The sequence below is a fragment of the Acanthochromis polyacanthus genome, chromosome 8 (genome assembly GCF_021347895.1).
Source record: "Acanthochromis polyacanthus isolate Apoly-LR-REF ecotype Palm Island chromosome 8, KAUST_Apoly_ChrSc, whole genome shotgun sequence".
NCBI classification, from domain to species: domain Eukaryota; kingdom Metazoa; phylum Chordata; class Actinopteri; family Pomacentridae; genus Acanthochromis; species Acanthochromis polyacanthus.
The window spans coordinates 6,826,176-6,842,668 of record NC_067120.1 but is presented as its reverse complement, the minus strand read 5'-3'; the positions used below and the strand labels follow the sequence as shown (position 1 = coordinate 6,842,668).

General features: G+C 42.3%; 1 protein-coding gene across 1 annotated transcript; it reads left to right on the top strand.

Moving 5' to 3' along the window:
• Positions 1-448: 448 nt before the first annotated feature.
• tmem86a (transmembrane protein 86A) lies at positions 449-14,825 on the top strand. Its single transcript, XM_022193932.2, has 3 exons — positions 449-596; positions 8,178-8,442; positions 10,019-14,825. Exons 1-3 carry the CDS (start codon positions 576-578, stop codon positions 10,444-10,446), a joined length of 714 nt encoding a protein of 237 aa, XP_022049624.1. The 5' UTR covers positions 449-575; the 3' UTR covers positions 10,447-14,825.
• Positions 14,826-16,493: the final 1,668 nt, after the last annotated feature.

Below are 16,493 nucleotides of genomic sequence, written 5' to 3'. Positions count from 1 at the left end.
ATGAAAACCAGCTTGGCAATAAAATGAATCCTGATTCTGTTCTTCTATAGCATCAAGAACTCCAAGTGATGAGAGGTCCAAAGGAAGATCCTGAATCTGTATTAATAGCTAGAAAAGAGCAACATTTTTCTCATATAGATATTTGCTAGGCTTTATGTTTGATTCTAACGTCTGATCTGACCCGTTTTCACTGGATTTTCGTCGCATAATCAAAGATAAGCTCGACACATCATACCAATGAGCTGCATTTCTGTAAAATGTAAATACAGGCCATCTGCTCCAATATGTAAACAGCACCTTGACTCCTCCTATCAGGGGGGTTCCTGGCGTCTTGGCCCGCCTCCTATATAGTGCATTCTCGGCTTCTATTGGATCAAACTAAACTGTCCGCCTCCTATGCGACCACTCTCTGCTCCGATTGGTTAACAACTACCGCTACGTACCCTCCGCCGGACCGCCCACCGGATCGAGGACAAAAACAATCGGCATCTCTCTCACAGTACAACATAAACAAGAGGACAGAAACGAATTTATTTGCCGTTTTTTTAGCCGACACGGGCAGCACGAAGGGAGACATGGTTTCTCCGGTAACAGTGGTGAGTATCAGCGTTAAGAAACAAACATTATTAATAGCAGCTAGTTTAGCTAGTTACATGATAACGACACTTCGGAAGATAACATCCATAATAATGTTTCTATCAGCCTCCAGCATTGACTGACTCGGGTTACTAATTCAGCGTTTATTGGTGTATGTTCTGTGCTATTCGTAGCTTTTCATACTTTTTCTCGAAAGGCCAGTGCATGGCTGTCGGCAATCATTTAATTGCCAGTAAATTCGAGTGCCTGTTCGCTGAATTATAAACGCTCAGCCCCTTTAAACACGCGTCTTGTTTCCTCGTTATTTAGCAGCATATTGGAATGCAGGAAGTTCTGTCATTTTCACACAGCAGCTACTCTTCACTTTATTTCTCGTCGATATTCCACGAACATAAAGACGCTTCCACAAATTTCCAAAGAGAAAAAAAACTGTCATGTGACGACCTTTTTTGTCTTTTTTCTCCCCCTTTCCTGTACCCTTCAGTAACGCATGCGCCAAGCAACCGTGGCTGGCTGTGTTTCTTTCATCTCCTTTGCTTAGGCTGTGCTTTATGTAGACTCTATCGTTTAGGCTATCCATTAGCTCCATAATCGACCTGACAAGGAAACTGTCCATTCTGACAATAAAAATGATAGCTGCGTGAATAATTTAACCGGCACCAGCATCCTCTTACTTTGACAGAGCTGCTATGAAATTTTATCCCATCTGCAGGGGCCACGGAGGATGGTGTGGTGTAACTTGGCCTGTAGTAAACCCTGATGTGTAGTCTTTGAGAGGAGCCTGTGTGGAGGAATGCTTGCCATACAGACTAGTTGCCTCAGTGATGAGGATGCTGGGCAGGTCCCGGCTTCGCTCAAGTAGGGAAGAGGTTTGTAGAGGTTTGCGTTGGGATAAAAAATAGTTTTAGGCAGTGCTGTTTCCCCTTCGTTGTTGTTTAAAGAACAAAATAAGCTGGACTTTGTGATCATTGCCAGATGTCACACAGATAGAAGTAACCATTTTGTGTTTAATTTGCTTTTTTTTTTTTCAATTCATTGATCTATTGAGCAGAGTTACAACATTTCAAAAAGTAGATATCTCTACTCAGAGAAAAAAAGTATCACTAAAAGTTATAACTACCCCATCAAATGCACTAAAAAGTAGGACATGCAGGCTGAGAAACAGTTTTTACTCATGGTCCATCAGACTTCTCAACTCAGATGCTGCTCATGTGCAATCTCCTGCCCGTATTTATTCTATTTTTCTTGGTTTTTATTCGATCTCATTACCTCCTCATTGTACTGTATATATCTTGCCTCTTTGGCATATGTTGGAATTCTTAATATAGTTCAGTTTTCTTATTTATTGTTGTTAATTTCCTTTGTTTCAGTGCAGCCGTCATGCCCCATGCATGATGACAATAAAGCTATTGTATTCTATTCTCTTCTAATCTAAATTCTGTTCTATTCTAGAAATGCTGCTCTCGCTCCGTTGTTACATCTAAATATTGTATATTTTTCTGTCTTTAGTCTAGGTTTTGATAAACACTGCCACTCTCTGTGCCATCTGGTGAACAGATTGTTGTGCTCTCAAGGGAATTTATCAACTTTGTCTTCTTCCACATGATGTAGAATTAACTGCTCAGAGCACACACACTCAGACTAGAATCTTCTTTTGCAGGTGTGGACTTGTTAGGAAGTACCTGCTGTAGCTCAGACATACAGCTGGAGATTTCCTTTGATTTCTGGCTTTATTGATAACATTGTAGGGACATGTCACGAGTAAGTGTTTTCCTGAACTTGTCAAAAATTAATGTGTTTTTATAATACAACAGATAGGGTGTAGCGACTTCAACAAACAAGAGTTGCTGAAGACTGAGGCTGGGAATGTTTGACTAAACAAAAGAATCCACGGAGATTTCCAAAGAATGTATTTAACCTTTTATTAAAGAAAAGAGATAATCAACTCATGATAACATCCACAAAGTTGTAATCAAAGTAATCAAAGAAAAATAGTGGTCAACAAAAAATACAGTGACCCAGCTCACCCTCTCTCGAGCAATAAGAAAGTCAAGACAGGTGAGCAGGTGAATATATTAATTATCCATGCCCATTTTCAAGTGACCCGCTATCCCTCTATTCAACATGATAGCAATTCAATTCAGTTTTATGTATATAGTGCCAATTACAGGTCAAATTGTCTCAAGACACTTTTCAGAACCCATACGCCTGAGTATCATAACCAAACAAACTGAAACAACAATTAAAATGCCCCTTAACAATACAATAAAACAATTCATTTATGGCTCCTACATAGGGTCTGTTACCGAGGTTGATGCCCCTGAGGTCTGGATAGTGTTCCTCTGGGCTGTGCTACGCTGTTCTACTTGTCCACAAATGACCTCTGTAAGGTGGAAGGAAACGGTGTGCGATGCTATGCAGAAATGCCGTTATCATATGACGTACATGTCAGCTGTGGCTGCCAGGTCCATACTTATGTTACAGTTTGAGTACGCAGGAGTTTGCAGGTCTTTAAATCTTTCCGTGTATCATGTTTCTGTCACTCTGCAAGTGGTGATCCGTCGTCCTGAACTGAGTCCTGGTTCAGAGAAGCTGCTGGCAGTTAGATCACAGAAAATATGCAGATCAGTGTCATTTTTCCTCGACTGATTCCACACCACTTGTACATTGAATTGTAGTTTAAGAAGCACAGCATCAAGTAAGAATCTCCTGTTTGGTAAAGTTATTTCTTTGGTTTTGGACACTGGAAAGGGGAGTCATTCCATCTTTTGAACAACAATGTATTACTTGTTAGTAACCTGGCAAATGCAGTCAATCATTAACTGTGTTATGGTTAAACAGGAGACAGAGGGAGGTGTTTACACTCAGTCGGCTGCATGAAGTACAATGCTTTAGCAAACAGTCTTTTATTTATAATGTGATCATTCAGATAGATACATGATAACATTTAGCTCATTTTGTTTGGTTCTCAAATAAGGCAGTACGTACTCTGTATCTTTTTTTCCTCTCTTCTATTCAATGATCACAGCAGCCAGCTGTCACACATGACTGTCCACCATCATTAATGTCCTTTAGTGTCCCCACAGACAAACTAATTCCTCAGTCAGTGTAAGTGGAGTACAATAAGGCCCTGGCTGATCCTGAGAGAAATAAAACCATTAGAACCACCATGGAGCAGTTTGTGAATTCCAGCAGCAATTACGCCTTCTTGATGGAACAACTTGCTGCGATTACTTTTTAGGTTAATGGGAAAGGGAAATCTTTCATCAGTGGTGGGAGATGATATGGCAAAAGCAATAATATTTTAACACCAGGCCCCATCATAATTTAGATTCATCCAATTCCTTTCATTGAACATTAAGCTAAATTGAGGTGCATATTTGATTTATATACCTCTTGGAAGATTTTAAAGTGTAAATCCCAAGAGTTGAAGAGTTCCACCAGTGTTTCCCATTTAATCAGTGCTGTTTCAGTCTCACCTCTCTTCTACTTCAAGCTCTTTTAGTAGGGCCCACATCCACAGATAACAATCAAACTATCTTATGACACTGGCCCACGGCTCTCAGGCAAAGTATTTTCACTGCGCATTATCTGTGTGTCCATCTGTGTTGTAATGAACCAGTCCTTGAATACCATCACTACAACAAAAATATGCGGTGTTTTCTTGTGTCCTGTGCTCAAGTCGCACCCACTGGCTTGACAAACAAGGTTTTAATAGTGGCTGGACTGGAAATGCTGCCAGGTTGTCTCCTGTGCTTGGCACCCATTTGGCCTTAAAGCTGCTGTCCGGAGTTTCCGTTTGTTTTCAATTTATGTATCATTTTTTAACAAAGCTTAAATGTGTTAGTCTAGTTCGATACTATAATATAAAGTTAGTATAACGCGATATGAAAATTTATTCCTGAGCTCCGCCTTCCTCTCATAGACCCCCATGTTATTCCAAAAAGCGCCGGTTGCTGCCGACCAATCAAGTTCGAGCTTCAGCTTTGTCATGCTGTCAATCAACGGTTACGCGCACAGCAAGCAAGCCCATGCAGAGGTGGGCGAGCTACGCACTACGCAACCGCGCTCACATTTGTTTTGGTTGTGGAGGAGAGAGCATCAGGGATCAGCAACTTCCAGAAAAGTTACCAATCCCACGGCTTGTCAGGCCAAGAGACTGCAGGACGTTTTTTGGCTCGGGGTGCTCGCGTCGCTCCCCGACCACGGCCTCCATAGCCCGCCTGACGGCTTCGTTTAGATGCCCGACCTCTGGAGGAAGATGTTGGGGCGTCTGGGACATACTCTTCGTCAGAGGAGTCATGCAATTCTGAACTCTAGATAGAAATAAATAAACAATGTAACACATATACACGCGTAAATGCACTAAGTTTGATAAACAACGTCATCGAGAGGGATACACGAGTGTAATCACATATTGAAACTTTACTCGTTCGTCCTAGCAGATTCATGTTATTTTGGTATTAGGACAAGTTAGACTCAATACAGCATTCTAACGTAATTCCTTTATTATTTACTAAATGTACTAAATGCAGAAGAGGGGAAAACAGCAAAACAGGCAAGATGCTGCAGCACTCCGGGCACTTCTCTCATGTACTGCGCGCGTGCACAAATAAAGGGGCGAAATCAGAGGGAGGGTGGGACCAACAGTGTTTTGGGAGACGCTGCGATTCAAACTCCGGACAGCAGCTTTAATGGGACAGATAAGCTCACCGTACACTCACACACAGCAAAGTGCATAATGGTGAAAAGAGGTGTGCATTAGTAGCCATTAAACACCTAGCTTTAACTTTGCCTGAGTCCAAAATTCCTCTCATCTACTTGCATCTGGAAGAGGGTGATAGTATCTGAAATGGATATTTGAGCAGAATGCTAGAGGCCCTCTTGTCCATAAAAGTCATAACTTACCAACTTATTTTAATGCTTATCTCAACTTTATCAGAGCAGACAATCTCAAACCTGATATTACTGTTATTAGGAAGTCTGAACTCAAAAAGAAAAGTGACTGAAACAGCCTGTATTTGGATGAGATAAATGAGAAAATGTGATATACACACAGATATAGTATAGTCACACAGAAATCATGGTTGTAACTTGTGTTGTATATAAAGAATCTACTTAAAAGTGCTTTACAGTATAAAGATATGAAGTGACAAATGTAATAAAAGGTACACTATTGCAAGAAAGACTGAAAAATAAAAGTAACACCACTCATAGAAACTACATGAAAGATGAATGCCAGATGTAGACAGTGAAACATTGCAAGTTAGGAAAACTAGCTAAACTCAAGCTTATGTTTTAAGCTATCAGAACTCTTTAAATGTCCACTAAATGTTCACTGAAACTTTTTGATACATTTGGAAATGTTTTTTCTGCAGTGTGAGAGCGTTGTTGAAAATGAATTGTCCAGTTTTTGGTTCTCAGTCTACCAAACCCAAACTGGAAGATCTTCTGAGCAAAACAACAGGGTGTCGGTAGTCATTTCAGATACTCTACAATCAGGTCTTAATGATATAGAGAGCCGGTGCAGCTCAGCTAAACCTGAAATGATGTGTTTTTGGTTTTCAGTTTTGGTCTATGCACAAGAATGTTGAATACATTGTGGCTTTTCTGTAGACTTCTTTAGAAAAAACGGCCTAAAGTGCATTACTGTAGTCTGGTGTGCTTCAGGCAAACATGTGAATAAACTTCTCAGCATCCTGCCGGCTCAGTAATGGACTACCCAGGCAATAGTCGTTTTTTTTATTCCCTAATTTTGCCTGAGCATGTTTTTGGCCAACTTGCCTGCCAGATCCCTGTTGTTTTCCTGCAGGCTGTCGTATCAGGTACACCAGGGCAGGCCTGAGGTCACTCAAACATTGTACTTGATCCTGTACTGTAATTTGGTCTGCTATTGTATTGAGCAGTTGTGCACTTTTATCCCTCCTCTGGAAGAGTAACCTCCCATGATCCCTCATTCACCTGAATGTTGATCTAACTCACTCCCCGTCTCGCTTTTCCAAAGGGTCACTTTTCTTTCTTTTTGCCTTCTTCTCGTCTTTAGTTAATTTCACAATCAAAATTTGCATCTCTTTACTAGCAAAATGAAAAGTAGTTACTAGAAATATACTTATCTGATGCATAACATCAGCATTTCTTCCCCATTCTATTTAAATCTTTCCCCTTCTTCCGCCTCCTTTCCCAGTCTTACTTGAATTTCCTGATCTCTCATCCAGTGATCTCAGCTCCACTAAACCTTCACTCATTTTCTCTCCCTCCCAACTCAACCAATTGTCTGCTCTGTCTTTTAATCCCTTGGGCCTTCTGCCTCAAGAGTGATTCTCAGAATTATTGGTGGACTGTAATTCCAGAGGTGTTGTGAAATCCTGTTCTACCAGCGCTGTTTTTGCCTTTTTGTGACCCTGCTGGGCCCCAACTATTTAGACAGAAAGAAATATGAGTGGAAACACAGTTGGAAAGAAGAACTTGAGCCTTACACGCTGCACACTTCACACACTAACAAAAAAGGTGAAGCAGAGGAGGAACTGGAAAAACAAGGTGTCATGAATTAGGGTGTGTGAACCCATGCAGCAGGTGTGGACAACAGGATGAATTAATAAGAGTTTTAATTAAATTACAGAAAATAGATCAACAGAAATTCATAATAAATAAAGCGGGAGGGAAAAAAGGCAGGAGGGAAAACTAAACCAAATTGACCAACTAAAGGAGGGCCAGAGGGCTGAGGAAAAGCTATAGAATAAAGCAGAACTAACTAAACAAGGATGGACCCGAAGGCCAAAGTAAAGCTAAATAAACTAACTGAAGTGAGGGGAAGGTGGCTTACAGTTAGTCCAGGTTATGGAGGATGGGAGAAGGCTGAGTAGGCTGAGCAGGTGGGGAGTGAAATGATGGCTGGGAGCTGGCAAGGTATCCAGAGGGGAAGCAACGGGGTCCGAGGTGCGGGGCGTAGAGTAATGATCCAGGAGGGAAGCAGAGTCCAGGGGGGAACGTCTAAGAGACAGCAACGGCATGGAGCAGGTAGCAGAGTGCATGGCGTGGCGGGGAGTGTGAGTTAATAATGCAGCGTCAGTGTGGTGGAGAGTGCCAGGCTTTATGCTGCACTGATTACTGATTTGCACCGGCTGTGTTGTTCCACACGGCCGTAAGTCCTTCGGCTGATGAGCCGGCTCGCTGCAGGCAGAGGAGCGTGACACAAGGTGACAAGTGAGGAAGGAAAGAAGAAATTAAAAAGGTTACTTGGAGTCAAAGGAACAGTGTGGGAGCTTCTTGCATTTCCCCTTCTGGAACAAAGTTTAGTTTCATCCATAAAACACACGTGAGCATGGCTGATGGCGATAAAATAATGACCACACAAAGCCAAAAAAGAAGACTGTGCCTGTCCAAGCTCAAAAACTTGCGGCTCGTGTTTCTCCTTCCAGTTTAAAAATCAGATTCTGTACCTCCAACACACAACATGTTCATTGTTTTGACTGACTGTGATGCATTTCCTGCCTTCAGCCATGAGATAAAATCAGTTACAAGATCCTAAGTGCACCCGACCACGACTCAGTTAATAATGTGAATATTAAATCTGTTTTCAGGTCAAGAGTGAAGGCCCTAAGCTGGTGCCATTCTTCAAGGCAACCTGCGTTTACTTTGTCCTATGGCTGCCCACCTCCAGCCCATCCTGGTTCAGCGCCCTGATCAAATGTCTGCCCATCTTCTGCCTGTGGGTGTTTTTGCTGGCCCACGGCTTCAGCTTCCTCGGTGCTCACTCCAGCGCCCGCAAGATCCTGGCTGGTCTCATCTTTTCTGCGCTGGGTGATGCCTTTCTAATCTGGCAGGAGCAGGGCTACTTCGTCCACGGTGAGGGGAAACTTTATGCCGAGTCACTTTGTAACAGTTATCTTGATTGGTTTTAATGTTTTTAATTGGATTTTACAATCCTGTGACAAGCTTGGATCTGATTTAGGGGATTTGGGTCATCTCTGATATTAGTACTAGTATAGCTGTCCCCATGAAAGCACTGTAAAGAAGTTAAAAAGGACAGACCAGGCGATCGCACAGGTTTTCAATAAACCCCTTCAAGTTAAACAAACATGGACAAGGAAAGAAAAAACATGAGTAACAGATTTTTTAGCCCTAACTCTCAAAAACATCCTTTATGGTTGACAGACAACTCTTGGTTTTGACCGGCTGTACTTCATGTAGTAAACACAAGTTTTCCAATAAAATCACACATTATTTCAAAGTATTTGGGGGCTATTTTTTTTTATATTTCACCTCTAGATAAAGATCCAAACTACTCATGTTTTTTTCCTGTTAAATACAAAGTAATGATAACCAGTAGAAACACAGGCCAAAATGTATAAAATAACAGACAAATTTTAATGAGACTAAATTCTAATTTAATTTCTAATAACTTAGATGAGTTAATTTTTTTAGCTGTCCTCTGGCTTTGGATCATTGTTTTAGTATTTGGCTTTAATTTAGATTACATACAGAAATAGAAAAACTCGAGCAATATTCCATACCAATATATTGGCTGATATTGTTTCTATTCAAGAGAGTATATTAGAGTTTTACTGAAAAGAGAAAATTATTGGGTTATTTTTTCCAGAAATGTATTTTACAAATGAGGTTAGCAACTTACTGCGAATACACAACTTGACTCCACACCACCATCTCCTGAAAGTACGTGTTCACTAGATCCTGCAGTTTCCTGCATCCCACTTCAAGTTCCCATGCACTGCATTGCATACTGGTCCGGTTGTGGTGTGTTTCAAGTTTCCGGTATGTCTTCCAGACCGCACCGCATCTGGAAATTACCCATTTGGTAGGCATGTGCTTGAGGCCAGTAGCCGGTGTTCCTGACTTTAGAGCTGGACCAACATGGCGGCTTGGTCGCAAACTTTCTCTTTTATTTCAAAAACATTTCAGCGAAAGTATTTCTAAAAGCATTTGAGGCAAGAAATAACCTGTGCAGTAGCCAACTCTGTCCTCGTTTTAGTTCTATGACATATAGTTTAGACGTTTGACGAAAGTTTTGCGATGCGTCGGACCTCCGCATGCCGCATCGAATTTGCATAAAGTAGAAGTCTACTTTATGCAATGAGCTGCAGTTCGCTCCGAGGAGACACACCAGATCACAGCTTGAAACACACCACAACCGAACCAGCATGCAATGCAGTGTGTTTCACAGAGACAATGAATGGGATGCAGGAAATTCCCAGATCTAGTGGATACTTCCCTCCACTCTACTAGACAAACTATGTGATAACAAATTTTCTAAACTAACCCAAGCGTCTTACTAAAACAGGTGTTTATGTATGTTGTCATCACAAAATGCATTATGGCCCAAATATATCGCTGGAGCTCTAATAGATGGTATACTACCTTGTGTTGTTCCATTTCGATGTAAATCATACATGTTGTCCCGCAGGCCTTCTGATGTTTGCCATCACCCATATCCTCTACTCATCTGCCTTCGGGATGAAGCCCCTCAACATGCATGCTGGCCTGGTGATCACTGCCATGTCCTCTCTGAGCTACATGCTGCTGTACCCCTACCTGTCCGGTCCCTTCACCTACCTGGTGGCCGTCTACATCGCCCTGATCGGCTTCATGGGTTGGAGGGCCATCGCAGGCTTGCAGCTGACCAACGACCTGTGGACCTGGACCAAGCTGTCGGCATGCCTCGGCGCCGTGCTCTTCATGGTCTCCGACCTCACCATCGCCGTCAACAAGTTCTGCTTCCCCGTGCCCCATTCGCGAGCCATCATCATGGCCACCTACTACGCCGCCCAGATGCTCATAGCGCTGTCCGCTGTGGAGTGCCAGGACATGGAGGTGGCGCGGAAGAGAACATGAGGCGCTGCGGTCTCCAAAGAGCATGAGGCTGGGATGGCGGCAGCTGCTCCCCCTCCGGCCCTGAGTGATCATGGACACATCTCACTGCCAGATCCCCGACCCCCGGCCTTCATCTCAGCGTGGCGCTCCCAGACCGCCGTCACCATGGCAACTGGTCCACCACAGTTTATACATGGCTATCACCCACTAATATGGTAGTGTCACATGTGTCTTCTTACCTAGAAGATGGGATCATCTTCAGCCTCTCCCGACAACAGTCCTACCTGCCTCTTCCGAACCTAGAAAGGCTGTCTCTCAACCTAGTTACCATGGAGACAAGTGTAGTGATAATAATCTGCTATGTAGAGAGTATTCATTTAGTTTAACTGCTATGTTTTAATTTAACGGGAGCGTGTCGCTGGTCACCTTTAGGGAGTGCGTATGGGAGAGTGATGTTGTGTGTGCGCATTTATGTGTTTGATTAACACTCTTACCTCGCCTTCCACACAGTCCTCTCACACACGGTCACACACTGACTCCCAGCAAACACGTCTATTTCATGTGGTCCAGTAATGCAATTTACAATTATATGTTTGTAATGTGTTTAATTGCTTCGTACCTTGTTAAAAAAGGGAGCTGTTTTGTTTTTTTGTAGTTTGCCCAGTTTTGTTTTTGACTCTCCATTGCTCTGTGTTCCCTTGAATTAAGGGTGCTATTCTCAAAGTCAGGAGCATATTTTCCTTCCTGTTTTACCATCCTCAGTCCCTTCCATTCCACTCGCTGCCTTTGTTCGCTCACTATTTAACATCCCACCAGTCTCTCTGGATGAACTGAATCTTTCTTTTTTCTATTAAGATGTCCTTGAATGGCAAGATGTACAGAAGAATAATGGCAGACAGACAAAAAAGTAAACCAGTGACGTGGAAAGGCAGGAAGGGGAAGTTGCGTGTCTACAGAAACCATTGTGTATTGTGGCATTGGTGAGCCAGTACTTATGCTATGGCCCAGAGTGAGGTGGAGGTTGTTTGTGGAAGCTTGGTCTTTCCTGTTGCGCTCCTATTGACACTGCTGTCAATGGCCTGCCATCACAAAGAGAACACAGTAAACACAGCAGACTATACTGTACACATAATAACATGCTGCACACTCCACCTCACTCTCCTTTTTGGCCTGCCAGGTATTTGTTTTGCCTGCCAGCCGTTTGTTAAGAAACATGGGTGCAAACGTCAACACACACCTGACACCTACAGCTCCTGCTGGTCGGAGTTATTAGGAAAAGTTCACGGGGATCTTATTGCTGGACGAGATCGGCCGACTCACGCTGTTACCAGCTGGAATCTTTTTTTTTCTGTTTACCGATGCTGTGTGTGTCTATCTGGGCCTCACAAGGCATTCACTCAGTCATAACGACATGAACACAAACACGCACACAAACGCACACATCCCCAGGGTGGCCTGACCAAAGGAAGAAAAAAGAAAAAGAAGACAAGGGACGTGGCTGATCATGTGAGGGAACAGTTATCCCATTATTCCTAATAATTCCTTCTCACCAAACACTTCATCAGCTTTAATCCACCACAGCTAATCCCCGACAGGTCGGCTGATATTTTGTCTTTCATCTCTCACATATTTCCACTTCTCACCTTCCATTCCTCTCGCCCTCTGAAAACAGTTTATTTTAAAATGAAGTGTCTTACTGAATATTTAAGAATTATTCTGTAACCTTTTCTTTCAGATGTCTACATTTATGGATGCTTCTGTGTGTGTGAGAGTGTTGAGTGAACGTGTGCATGTGACAAGTCAGAACCAATTCAAGGCCAGAAATGCTGTGAACCGAACCGACATAATTTATACGGAGTAGACACACTACTGGATATTTTAATGTATTCTCACGATGCTCTTAAACCTGTCTTCATCCCCAAATCCTCCTCAGAGCTGTATCTTTTGTTTTGTAACACACATGTATTGTCAGTTAGGAAAAACTTTGAGTAGACAGATCCAAACTTTGGAAGATCTTGACTTTACTTTTGTCGTGATCATTTCATGCCAAGTATATGTCGGTGGCATTAACACCACTAAGAGGTTATTTTAAAGGAAAGAGTTTTACTACAAAAGTGTGCTAGGAATTAAAAGTATTAATCACGATGAGAAATCAGTGACAAGGGAGAGATATTGTTGTGTAATCTAGACACACCCAAAGGTGTGCTAAATACAGTATCTGTTTATAAAATAGGCATGCGTGGAAAAAGAAACAAACCCGTGTTGTGGGTTCCTTCTGCTGGGTCATTGACCCCAAGAGCTGTCGGTAACATACCCTCATACGCACAAAAAAACCCACACACGCATCAAATCGTGTTTATGCACCACATCAGCCACCATGACGGATCTGCAGGCAGACCATGGTGTTGACGCTCTTCAAGGTTTTTTGAATATCAACAACGCAGTTCATGCTTTGACCAAGAAAGACACTCGGCCCAAGTGGCTATTCTTTGCCCGATACTTCCTCAATCTCCTTTCAGCCTGTCAGCATGCTTGTCAGCACAATCTTTCTGCTTTGTCAGTCAGAAATGTTTCATCAGTCTGGCTATGTGACCACTCGTCTTCTGTTCCATGTTTTAATTTGTCCTCCCAGCACTGCAGAGTCCCCAGCATTTAAGATGAGCCTTTGTGCTGACGGCCATCCACAGAGGCTCGCTAGCAGACATTTGTGTTTATTGTGTCTTTAATCAGGGCTTAGCGGAGTACAAGTAGAGATGCTAGTTAACACAACTGACTCTAGTACGCTGCCTCAAGTACAACTATGAGGGGATGGCAAGACTGAGTCAAGCAGTCTTACTCATCCGTACTATGTGGGCAATTTATGTAAGCGCTGCTAACTTTGTCCTCTGACTTTTGTTGTAGTGGGTCCACACCAGAAGACAGGCTTTATTTAGAAGTATTTTTGCAATGCTTTCTTGACCAGTTCACACTCAGAAAAGTCTCTCTGATGTTCGAACGTGAAGTCTGAGAGTAAGAGATAAACTAGTTGTTGTGCCTATTTGGAGGATTTAGTTTTAATTATTGGTTCTATTTCACCTCCAAAGGGCACAAATAACCAAAGCTTAATCGAAAACTGAGCTCATTTGAACGAGTGTAACTTATTAGCGTTACAGGCCTCTCGTGTGTCTAACAACCTTTTGTTTTGGAGGTGATAGTCGCCTTCTCGCCGGTGCAGGATTGCTTCTGGCCTTCCAGTTAGGAAGGAGGTTATTGTTGAGCGATATTGTAGCTGGAATTAGGTTAGGAGGTGAAATATGACACACAGGGGAAGACACTCTTTCCATCCGGCCTGTTAGCTGCCATCCTGTTCCCCCCACAGATGGCAGGCCAGCAGGCAGCATCACTTTACCTCAGCCTGTCAACAGCACTGTTGTTCTGAGCTTTGTGTGTGCAGACAAAAGGGACCTGAGAGAGCTGTGGGAGGTCAGTATGGTTTTGGCCTTCACAGCGAGCAAAGAGCTGGATCCAGTAGCTAGAGAGAGCCTCACGTGGTCCCCTGAAGAAATTTTCTTTTGATTTACAGTTTCTTTTGCTTGATTTGAACCGTTTGCTGTTAATGCGCTGTGGCTCAGCATCGTGCAGCCGAGACATTTGAAACAAAGAGCTGTAAAAGTTTGTATATCTTCACTCATGCATGACAAGTAGCTTGAAAAGAATCCTTTTACCACAGTGCTCACTATACACCCAGGTGTTGTTTATTTTCTGCAACTGACAGTCCTGCATCATTAGAATGAGCTAATGAGAAGTATGTAAAATACCCATCTTCTCTTTGTAGTGTTAATCTCAATCTACCGTGCACTGCACTTTTCTGTACCCACATTAAGGCCAGTCTGTCTCTCTTCCAGTGTTTAAAACCAAGGATTGTTGTGTACTGTATCCTCTGAAGTATGTGCTCCTTTATTTTCCTTTTCTTGATTTTTTTTCCTTTGAAGAGAGAGAAAACAAAAGTTTTGAAAGTGACAAATCAACGTGTGAGAATCGTTTCTCTTGAAGTGTTACCGACCTGTACGTATAACTCTTTCTTAAAAGTGTCATCCTTTCTTTTTCAAGCAATGAAAACACCATTTTTTCTTTTATTTTTGCTTGTCACTGTGGGAAAAGCCAAGTTCCTACAAATAATTAGATTGCTGTTTTTTTTTTGAAGGCCTGTTACAATGCATCATTAGACTTCCTTTCATGACAAAATGTTTCTCATTTTTTATTCTATAATATACTATAGGCTACTTTGTTGTTCTTGATTTTCACTTTGTGATTTATTTCTTTCATGACTGTAGAGATGAAAGAGTTTCTTTGCTGTAGTGAAACTGCTATGAATGTGAATATCTATTGGAGAAATAAATGCAATTACAATGCAACTTCAACACGACATCTGTTGGCCTCTTTTGTCTGTGGTTTTCCTAGAATCATTCAGAATGTCAGCTGATATTTATAACTCTTTGGGGTTTTGCTGTTGGTCCTCAGTAGCTAAAGTGCCATTACAGCAGAAAGGACCGGAGGACAACAGAGAGCTCTGTTCTAGTAACTACTACACTCTATTGTCTGACTGAGGTGGAAAATGTGCTTTCAACAGCCTTTAACCCTGTAGAAACTCACCCAGACTGCCACCAATAAAGCCCTCTCTCTCGTTCTCTCTCTCTTCCTTCTTTTTGTCTTCATCTTGCCTTCTCTTCCTCTGTCTGCTTTCTTCCCTCCCAACATGCTCAAACACATCTTATAGCTTATCCCTGTAGAATCTGTGCCAGTTCTCTCCAAATGTGCTTCATTCATTCGCAGCCAAAGTCTCGCCATCAAAGAACTCCAGTCTTCTGCGAAAATGAGGCGTCTCTGTAATGGCCTTTATAAGAACAGGCCTGGTGACACACACTTCCTCAGAAATAATGAAATCCAATAAAAACACTCCAAATAAACACTAAAGTAACCTCACTGCAGAACAATACTCTTTCATTGAAATTATATTGGAGAACATTATGAAAGCTTTTCATCCTGTATCTTTTAGGTTCAGTAAATTAAAAGCTGTGTCAAAACACAGCAGGGAAAATGATCTGAAAGCATTTAGTTCCCTTTAAGAGCAGAAGTCTTTCATTTCTCCAAATACCTAGATTGAACATTCAGGGTTTCACTCCAAACTACTTCCACTTTATTGTGCCTGAGCTGAGCAGTGAAAAGGCGAAAGGTAGCGATGACGTCGGTGTTGGTGCTTAATTGATTTGAACCTGGCAATCCGACACTGGCAGTCCCCTGGTGGGTCTATAGAAATGGAGTTGCTGGAGCCAGCGATAGTGACGTCAGGATGGAGAGGGGTTGTGACCTCTCTGTGTCTGTTTGGCAGCTAATTCACAGACCACACTCAGCAGCGGGCCACTTGGAGGCAATGCCTTTTAGAGAAGCTGTCAGGCATCTGCAACTTGAGGACACTGCAGTCAGAAAGCATTAAAGACTTTTTGTTTTGTTTTATTTCTACACAAATTAACCTTCAAGCGACCGAGTGGGGTCATTTTTGGCCCCAGCTGTATAATATATTTCCTGCTTTTATATCATTTATGAGAAAGATGCTTCCTACCATGAATTTGCCAACCTACTTGTCCTACAGCTGCTCATAGTTCTTTGTAGGGACCAGCCAACCGATGCGACAAGGACAATGGAAACTTGTTCGGGGTCATAAGATTTATACGTTTTTTACCACTGCAAGCTTTGGTTTTATCTTTCCACCTCTAATCACTATATTTCAACGTTTTGCAGTGCACCATGGCTGGCAGACCTAGAGCAGAGAGAGAGTTGAATCCTTAATTCATCAGCACCTCAATTTCAATACAGCAAAGCAGAACTGCCATCCTAATAACAGTTTTAACAGTGAGATGACGTGATCAACTTCATCTCCTGACCTCAGTGTAGCTGAACACGTGAGTCACTTGCTGAGACCAAACTGTGGAGAAAAACCCAAAAAATGAAGAAGTGAAAATTAGTTCTGCGATGTCTATTTGTGACTGTGAGTCTCAGCTGTCTGACATTTCAAAGGATTTGCACGCAAA